At 36.0% G+C, this 9,981-nt stretch overlaps 3 protein-coding genes across 3 annotated transcripts; all 3 read right to left on the reverse strand.

Moving 5' to 3' along the window:
• Positions 1 to 1,017: 1,017 nt before the first annotated feature.
• LOC112507393 (protein GLUTAMINE DUMPER 2-like) lies at positions 1,018 to 1,718 on the reverse strand. Its single transcript, XM_025111966.1, has one exon. The coding sequence runs from the start codon at positions 1,648 to 1,650 to the stop codon at positions 1,162 to 1,164; it is 489 nt and encodes a 162-aa protein (XP_024967734.1). The 5' UTR covers positions 1,651 to 1,718; the 3' UTR covers positions 1,018 to 1,161.
• A 3,978-nt stretch (positions 1,719 to 5,696) lies between these two features.
• LOC112507459 (protein GLUTAMINE DUMPER 2-like) lies at positions 5,697 to 6,383 on the reverse strand. The gene has a single exon (XM_025112057.1). The coding sequence runs from the start codon at positions 6,340 to 6,342 to the stop codon at positions 5,860 to 5,862; it is 483 nt and encodes a 160-aa protein (XP_024967825.1). The 5' UTR covers positions 6,343 to 6,383; the 3' UTR covers positions 5,697 to 5,859.
• A 1,634-nt stretch (positions 6,384 to 8,017) lies between these two features.
• LOC112507813 (protein GLUTAMINE DUMPER 2-like) lies at positions 8,018 to 8,800 on the reverse strand. Its single transcript, XM_025112531.1, has one exon. It carries the CDS (start codon positions 8,675 to 8,677, stop codon positions 8,231 to 8,233), a length of 447 nt encoding a protein of 148 aa, XP_024968299.1. The 5' UTR covers positions 8,678 to 8,800; the 3' UTR covers positions 8,018 to 8,230.
• Positions 8,801 to 9,981: the final 1,181 nt, after the last annotated feature.

Consider the following 9,981-nt stretch of genomic DNA (forward strand, 5'->3'; position numbering starts at 1 on the left):
ATTGTGATTCGACAATATATAAAATCCAATGCCGTTTTCTAATTATTTTCAATAAAAATATACAAGTGACAATAACTTAAAAAGGTTGAACTCGAACCTGATTTTAAGCTATTTTATCTAAATTATGAATGTAAAATTTTGAAGATTTATTTAAACATGTATTAATAAAAAGATGACACGTTCGTCCTTTTGAGATACAATTTCTTGTATTTTTACAAGAAATGTACATATTCAAGCATGCGAACATGCATAAGTTCGCCGCATAAAATGGTGCTATTGTTTATGATCCGACATACCTTCTTATGTGCAAACATCATTTTTTTAAGTCATGTCATGAAGGAACTCGTTGTATTACAACGTTCACCCTCCGGTCAAAAGTGATCACTCATGTTCTTTTTCTTGTCATTTCTTTTCATAACCGTACCAAAAATGTAACGTTCTATATACTTATCAGTAACCATTACAACCTCTTAATTAAACCAATTATTATATACGTTTCTTAATTCTATATATCCTTGTTAAATGTTATTTTGATTCTTTAAAACATACTTAAAATGGTTTTGATAATTAAAGAGGCACGAAAAAACATCAAAACCTATTACACACACACACATATATATATATATATATATATTTTTTGATTAACCTGGATATCCAACCCGCTATGCAAGCCGACTAATCCCAAGACGATCACTTGTTTTACAGATAGCCCGGAGTCACCGCATTTGAACCTCTGTGGTTGGGTTGGGAGAAAACCACAAAAAAATAATTTGTCTGATATACACATGTGCAAAAAAATGCACACTAGCATAGAAACCAATAAACATTTTCAACTGTTTTCATATACATGTATATATCGTGCGGATGCATAGTTATTAGTGTGTTACTGAGTTTTTCTTTTCTTGTGGTTTTCCCATGAAATCCGAGTATATATGTTAAAACCCTAAAATGAATACAAGATTTTTGTTTGGAACAACATGTAGATTTACGTATTTGGAAAGAGCAAGAACTTAAAAGAGATCATAAAAACTAAATTTAAATATTAAGACCGAAGAATCTTTGGAGGATTTTATGTACAATTCCGGGGACTAAATTTAAAGCATATGGGAATAAAGAAGAGAGTGATCAGTGGCACTGTTTAGCTGCAAAACGCCCTACCAATTAAGGAAGCTGCAGGTCACCGGAATCTTGGTTTTCCAGGCTCTTTACTTGTTGTAACTCATCACTGCTCCCTTCTATATCCACCACCGTCGATGCCGTTGAATTGCTCCGGCAACTGCTACAACCACTACTACCAAACGACGACGCTCTGCTGGAAACTGGTGTTGCCAAATACGTTGGTTTCGCTTCTCCGGCCATAATCACGAGATACTTTTCTTCCAAAACCGTGGGCGTCTTTTCGTTGGCGTTATCAGGTTTGATGTCGCTGTCACCGGATTCAAGGTCCCTGTCGGCGTCAGGGCGGTTGTCCAAGTAGCCGGATAGCTTCCAGTAGGAGCATGCAAGAATCAAGAGGGCAAAAGCAATGAGGCCCAACATGGCAGCAAGGCCTCCAAAGAGGTATGGAACAGGTGAATGCCAGGGTGATCGTTGGGCAGACATGACCACCGCTGACGACGGAGCCAAAGAAGAAGCTGATTGAATAGACATGGTGGTTGTTTGATTGGTTGTAGTAAGTAGAAAGAGAGAATTAAAAAGCTTAGAAATGTGATTGGGAGATGAGTGGATTAGGTGTTGGTTCTGTCAGGTTATATTTATAGAAGATAGCGTGTGATTTTTGTTTTTTCACTTCTTTCTCCATTTAAAAAAAAATTCAAATATTAAATAAAATTCAAATATTAATTGTTTTAAATATTATTTTAAAACAATTTCAAATGGGTCAACATATTTTTAAAACCATTTAACTTCCTAAATCATGCTATTTTAGAATAATATCACCAACAAAAACAAACCGGATCAAGACGGAATAAGATCTTATATGTTAATTAATATGAGGAATAAAAATTCTCTTGTGGTCATGGAGATTCAAATGCGGTGACTCCGAGTTATTTACAAAGCAGATGGTCGTTCTGAAATTAGTCGGCTCGCATAGCGGTTTGGATATACATGTTAATAAAAAAAATGAAACGTTTTCAAAATTAAAATTAATTGTATGATTTATAATTTATGTTCTTCATTTTCACCCGTCCCCTTTCTTAAAAACACCTCCACCCCTTTTGGTTCCCTTTGAGACGAAACAATTCTAGTTTAATTAAGTAATTCTACTCCTATCATCAAAATTGTAACCATCATCGTCCATTGACTTCAGTCCAAAAAATGTTTTCATTTCAGTTTTTTCGTTGGCGATGAAGGGATGTTTGGTGTTGTATATCACTAGCTAGGGTTTTCTTTCATTGCCTAATTAGATTCAACACCATCTCATACCACTCCTTATGCATCGTGTTGTCATATTCATCGTTGTTATTCCCTGTACGCCCTTTTCTCTTCATCGTCATTTCCCATCAACAATTGTAACACCCAGAATCCTTGATTAATTTATTTATGAGCTTTGGACTTGAGTTTCGATCTATATATAATGTTGATTTATTAGACTTGAATGCTAAATATAAGTTTTGCTATTAAATTGAGCTTGGAAATCCAAGAAAAATGGGAAAAAGAACCAAAACTGGAGGTGTCACGACCTGTCTTGCGATCTCAATTCATGGCCGGTATCACATAAGTCGCTGGACAAAGAGAGGTGGGAAACAGAAGGTCCCATGACTAGGCACTTGACCTAGCTCGCGGGAGAAGTCGCGTGGAAAGTTGAGTTGTGTGGATAAATGACACGAGCGACCTGCACCGCGACCTTATATCGTTGGTGAGTTCGTGGGAATGGGGTATGGTCGTATTAGGCCGATTTTGAGGGTTTTGCATTCATTTTCTCCACTACACTTCTCCTATCTCATTTTTCTCTACACCCACCTCATTTATTTCGATTTTTATAAGCATTTAAGGCAATTCTTTAAGGATTTCAAAGGGGTTACCATCATCAAAGATAAGGATTAAGTCTAGGTTTCAAGCTTCAATTCTCATCTTTATTTTTAGGGTTTCTTTGATTTTCTAGGTTATTTGCCTGAAACCTAACATTGTGAGTTCATCATATACTTTTTTAAACCTATATATATGTTAAAATGTTGTATTTTAGTTTCTTAAAGCTCTCATTTCATGTATTTCCTACCTTGTTGATTTTTGGACAATTCAGGTCAAATTTTGAGGAGTTCGGGGACTTTATGCATGTTTATAAAATAGGTGTGGAGAATATTTTGTATGTTATGGAGATGATTATTTCAAAGTTGTGATGGATTTGGATCCAAAGTTCAGAAATGGTTTTATCATTAGATTTGTTGATAAAATAAGGATTTTACCAACTTGATAACTGTTTATACACAAATACTCAGGTATTGGACATGGTTTTACATATCTAGAAGTTTATAAGGTATTAGACTGTAATATAATGGGATCCAAAGGCATACGAGTCGGTTTTATTGAAATGAATGAGATATATTCTCTAATTTAACTTGAAATAGACATTGGGTCTTCATAAGCAATATGATGTGGACTCTTAGAGTCGAGCATCGACTATTGACCAATATAATGTAGTTTCTAGTGAACGAGCTAGGTTAGAATTATTGGGGTTCTCAATATATAAACCTTGTTTGCTAGAACTTGGTGACCTCACAAGTGATAGACCTGGGGTGGTTGAGCTTGATAACTCATTAAACTAAAGACCTGGAGTGGTTGGATTTAATGAATGTTAATTCTTCAACGATGCTAATTAGCATAGATATGTGACCTATTTTCATGTTCCGTCATTATCAATGGTAAATCGGATCTCCTCCATCATCAGAAGATCTATTGTGCCCTTTATATGTTGAGGATGGTATTTCTGGATAATTCACCTGAATAAAACTATATTTTCTGTTTTATAACTTTATTCTTTAATTGTTTGACTTACTAGGGCCCAGGCTAAGCCTGACACTTTTTTCTTAAATGACATGTTTATCAAGATCTCAAGATGATGGAACTTCTAATGCTTGAGTGGTGTGTTGAGTGCCGATAGAGGTATTTTTTGGGATATCAACTTTTGGTTGATCTTTGAAGTTACGATGCTATAGAAATTCTTTTTGTGATTGTAGTAACACTCAGTTGTAATCTTAACCCATAATTAGTTTAGATTAGTAAGTTGTTACTTGTTAGCTACCATCCATTCCTTGTGATGTAAACTCTTTTACGATTTCCCCTTTTGGGTGATTTTAGTATTTATGGGTTTACTCTATTTATTTTTACAATTTAAAATTCCTCCTATTTAAGAGTGTTACAACAATATCAACATCAGTTTCACTCTTTACAATTCACTCCTTAGAGCTTCGTCATCATTTCTTTTCCATTGAATCTCGGTTATAATTTGTTACACTTTTTTAGTTAACAAGGTGATGCAAGACAATGTCTTATCACTTACTTGTATGAGGTTTAGTTCTACCTACTTATAAGACGCTTGCTCAAATTGGGAATCCTGATCACTATAACGACACAATAAAAGCATGTTTGGTTTGATCTAATATGTCTTGAAAGATTTAGACTTCATGAAACCAATGACCTACATAGATGAAATGCCAATGTTGTAGTTCCGCATAATTTTTTTAATAAATAGTTGATTATTTAAAAAAAAACAACTATACAACTGACAACAATAAATGACGACATATGTCATTGTCACAGGTTTTAGTAATAAAAAGTATTTTTATTAATTTAGGAATTGTGTCGTTTGGCTTTAAAAACCCACTCCCTCATCCCCAAATCAAAACATTTATAAACCGATTCAATCAGTGTCGACAACAACTTCATCTCGGGTCCACTAGTAGGATCAGATCGTCATGTAAGTATCTATAAGCTATCAATTTATGTATACAATCTAACGATGGTTCATCAATCTTGAGATCTCTCAAAAAGCAAACTTTGATGACGAAACTTAAAATGAGTTAAGATGGTTCGTAACATTAGGGTTTTTGTTTGTTTTGATTTGATATAATGTCATTAAAGTTTTTAGGTCCATTTGATTTTGATTTTAAGTGTGAGCGGGTCATCACAGAAAATGGAGGCTTTAGTCTCTATTTTTATATTCAAAAGATAAATAATTAAATAAAATAGAAAAAAAAGAAAAAGAAATATAAAAATCAATTAAAAAGTTAAAGCAAGTCCTAGAATGACAAAAAATACCTCATGTTTACAATTTTTTTAAGGGAGTTAGTTAGAAGGACGGAAATAACAACATATTGTAAACGATACTAACAAAAACCAGAAATTTTGAAGACAACTGATAAAAACCTCAATTTTCAACAAAAATCTTATAGATCGTTTACTAAACAATTACCAATATTACTTACTTTATTGACTGATATGATAAAAACTGATGATCTTACCCGGTAAGAGACATAATAATGACTGATAGTCTTATCCGGTAAACACATATATGGTTTAAGATGATAACCAAAAATCCATTTTGATAATCAAAAATATTACATGATAAGGTAAATGAAGGTAATCTTTGTTATCTGTAAGAGTTTACTCGGTAACCGAATATTAGTTTATAAAATATAATCAAAACTAAAATTTATATAAAATTATAAAATAATAATAATAATAAGCATTTTAATCAGAGGTGGAAATTTGGAAAATTCCTTTGATTCTCAAAAAAGTTGAGATGGTGCCCTGTGAGTGATCATCTACAAGAGCCCTTACACTATCTACTAAGCAACCGCAATCACCAGCACTCAGCCTTGATGACTTTAAGGAAAATCAATAAAATTTCTAAAAGCAAAACTAAGGTAGCTGATGCGAGGTCTCCTGGTTTTCCCTGGTCCTTACTTGTACCTGATCGAAACTCCCCTGTTTTTCCTCTTCCGGCATCGACGATGTCTCTGTCGACGCCGTCGAGTTGCTCCGGCAACTACAACTACCAAACGACGACGCCCTGCTTGAAATAGGCGTTGCCAAGAACGTGGGTTTCGCTTGTCCGGCCATGATCACGAGATACTTCTCTTCAAAAACAGGGGGCTCCTTCTGATTATCGGGTTTGGAGTCTCCTTCTCCGGCTTCTCCGTCACCGTTTCCGGCCTCAAGGTCTCTCCGTTCTTGGGCGGTGAGCTTCCAGTAGGAGCAAGCGAGGATCAAGAGGGCAAAAGCAATGAGAGCCAGCATGGCAGCAAGGCCGCCAAACAGGTAGGGGACTGGCGAATGCCAAGGTGATCGTTGTATGGCCACCGGAGACGAAGGAGCCATTGAAGAGGTTGCTTGAAACGTCATGAATAGTGGTGGTAAAGAAGAGAGAAATGGAAGATGATTAGAGTGGATTAGGAAGTGGTTCGATGTGATGGAATTTATACACGAAAAAGTGTGGATTTTTGGGTGAAAAATGGCGTCATATTTTATGTTTCCTTTTGGTGTAAAAATGGAATACTCTTGTTTCTGTACGAAATGGGTTTAGTGCCAGTGCCTTTTTCTCTAAAATTATGTATATAAATATGCTTTTGTTTCGAGTAAAATAAGTAATCCTATTACTTTTGCTCTTAAAAATGGCAATAAATTTTATGATATATCATTTACATCAAATCCAATCATTAATAATTATTAGAGTCTTATACGAACTAAATTTCGACTAATTTTGATCATTTACATACTTTAGAACATTCATTCTATTTTTAAGGACTCTTTTGAAAAGTAAGTTTGTGGTTCCATATATTGTTACATAATATCAGAGTCAATATCTACCAATCTAGGAATTTGACATTTTGGGGCAATCTTGTCCGTCCCCTTCACCCGTATAACACTTTGGGACAATAAGTGTCGGTCTAGCCTTTGTTAGAGGGGGCATGTTAGAGTATCATGCACATCAGCAAGACTTGAATTTATTTTCTTTTATATATGTTGGTACCTCCATTAAATACTTTTTTAGAGAGTAAATTTGGGGTGTCTACAAATTCTCAAAATAATATTGAAATTATAGTAAACAGCTATTAAAAGCAAATTGATCAAAAGTAAAATTCAATCAAAATTAAGATTTATGAGGGATTGTACGTAAACAATCTTTTTCAATGAAAAATAGAACGATCATAAGAATTTATGTAATTCAACCATGTTACTAAAATTACACACTTATTAGAATTTAGTTTTGAATTTCAAATTTTGAAATAATTCATTTAGATTTATACCATGTAGCTTAGAGATGGCCAAATGGGCCCGGCCCGGCCCGGCCCGGCCCGGGACCGCCGGAGGACCGGGACCGGGACCGACAAAGGACTGGCCCGGGACCGGGACCGGTAAGGACCGGTTATGGGACCGAAAACCGGGACCGGTTGAGGTTTTTGGTAGTTTCGTGGGACCGGGACCGACCGGGACCGGGACCGGTTCCGACTCCGGCCCGGCCCGGCCCGAAAATTCAATTAATTTTATAAATAAATGTACTTTTAAATAATTTTATAATGTACTTTTATAAGAAAACGTAATTTTAATTATATTAAAACGCATTTTTAAAGTGTATTTGAGTGACCCAATTGTAAATTTTATAATGTATTAAAAATATATATCATTAAAAAATAAAATAAAAAAATCTTATTTTTTTAATGAAGGACCGGTTGGGACCGGCGGCCCATAACCGGTTATAAAGTACCTATACCGGTCCTATCATTTTCGACCGGGACCGGTTATGGCCGGTTATGAGAATGGTGAGGACCGATTGGGACCGGCCCGGGACTGGTTTTTGGCCATCTCTAATGTAGCTCTAAAACCTTCTGTTGCCATCCCCACCAACGGCGGATTAAAAATAACATAGCACAAAATAATTACAATAATATCAAAAAAAAATTTTTTGATGAAAAGATAAAATAATAATTAATTAAAATTAATAAAATACAATATAAAATACTAAAAAATGAGATCTAAATTAAAAGACATAAATTTCCCATATCATATTTTTCAACACTTGTAAGATTTTATACAATTAATATCTTTAAATTTTGGCAGACTAAAAAATGAAATAAAAATAAGATTAATGTCCTATATGATCGCCTACGGAAACACTCACTATATCTACCACGCAACCCACAATCACCACCACTTCCTATGAGCTGCTCTGCGCATTCCCATGAATCTCTCTAACTAAAGAAACCCAAAAGAAGTAAAACATTAAGGGAGTTCATGCTGTGGTCTCCTGCACGTTCACCGTGTTCCTTACTTGTACGTGACCGTTGCTCCCTTGTTTTGCCTTCTCCTCCATCATTTCCACCTCCGACGTCGACAGTTTCTCCCTTGGGCTACTCCGGCAACTACAGCTACCAAACGATGACGTTCTGCTTGAAATAGGTGTTGCTAAAAACGTCGGTTTCGCTTCTCCTGCCATGATTACCAGATATTTTTCTTCGAAAACTGTGGACTCCTTGTGATCGTCAAGTTTGGAATCTCCGGCCTCGAGGTCTGATATCTCTCCGTCAGCGAGCTTCCAGCAGAAACAAGCTAGAAACAATAAAGCAAAAGCAATGAGACCCAGCATGGCAACAAGGTACGGCACGGGTGAGTGCCACGGAGAGCTTTGATTAGTCACCGGCGACGTAGGTGCCATTGAAGAGGTTGCTTGTACAGTCATCAAGATATCTCCGGGCTTCTTTTGTTGTGTTAGGATTAGATTGGAAAGTGGATATTAATGGAAGATGATTAGAATGGTTTTAATGGCGGATGAGTGGATTAAGAACTGGTTTCATCTCATGGATCATACATATGTTTTTTGAATGAAAAGAATAATTTTAGTATCTAATAAATTATAATATCTTGGTTGAATTAAAGTTTTATTCTGTTTTAAAATCTAATCTTGAGGGTTAAATGGAATATATGGTGTGATAGTTACTAAAGGTTATAAAGAATAAAGAATTAGTGCGTTTTCCATTTTCAATTTCTTAATTATTGTTTATAAGGCAATAAGAAATAATTAAGATTCAATCCTCATACATTTAAAAGTTTAACTCGCGTTTGTTTCGCATATTGTGAAATAATCTGATGGAATTAGAATGTTGGATTCCATTCATTTCCTCGTTTGATTTATTCTTTTTCATGAAATGAATTCTATAAATTCCACAAATAAAGGATTTTAACATTTGTTAACAACTACATGGTATTTTGATGGAATGAAATTCTCTCTTTTCATAATACTAAATATAAATATGTCATTAATTCAATATACCTTAATCTCATAAAACCCAATATGACTATCGTCGGCCACCTTCAACCACCGTCGATCTGAACCACCACCGACCACCGTAATTTGAACCACCGCCGACTATCTCCATCTAAACCACCATCGACTACCACCGATCTGAACCACGATGAACCACCGCTGATTTGAACTACCGCCGACCACTACCGATCTGAACCATCGCTGATCACCGTCAATCACCGCCATCTAAACCACCATGGACCACCATCGATCTGAACAACTATCGACCATCGCCATCTGAACCACAACGGATCACCATCGATTTGAACCACTGCCAACTACTACTGATTTGAATCACCGCCTACTACTGTCAATCTGAACCACCGCCGATCTAAACCACTGCCGATCTGAACTATATCCGACCACCGCCACCTGAAGCACCAAGGACCATCATCGATCTGAACCACTGTCGACCACCGACGACTAACACTGATCTGAATCACCAACCGGACACCGTCGACCACCAATGATTTAAACACCACCAATCTAAACCATTGTCCATCTAAACCACTGCCAACCACCTCCATCTGAACCACCATCGATCTAAACCACTGTCGACCACCGCCATCTGAACCACTATAGACCACCACTGATTTGAACCACCGTGGACCACCACCGATCGGAACCATCGTCGACCACTGTTGATTTAGTAACATCATTTGGCTTATGGTTATATTTGG

Source organism: Cynara cardunculus, assembly GCF_001531365.2.
Source record: "Cynara cardunculus var. scolymus isolate 2C chromosome LG 2, CcrdV1, whole genome shotgun sequence".
In the NCBI taxonomy this organism is placed as follows: Eukaryota; Viridiplantae; Streptophyta; class Magnoliopsida; order Asterales; family Asteraceae; genus Cynara; species Cynara cardunculus.

Excerpts from the sequence above, each read along its gene's own strand:
- LOC112507813 (XM_025112531.1), bottom strand. The coding sequence starts at position 8,677 with ATGACTGTACAAGCAACCTCTTCAATGGCACCTACGTCGCCGGTGACT.
- LOC112507459 (XM_025112057.1), bottom strand. The coding sequence starts at position 6,342 with ATGACGTTTCAAGCAACCTCTTCAATGGCTCCTTCGTCTCCGGTGGCC.
- LOC112507393 (XM_025111966.1), bottom strand. The coding sequence starts at position 1,650 with ATGTCTATTCAATCAGCTTCTTCTTTGGCTCCGTCGTCAGCGGTGGTC.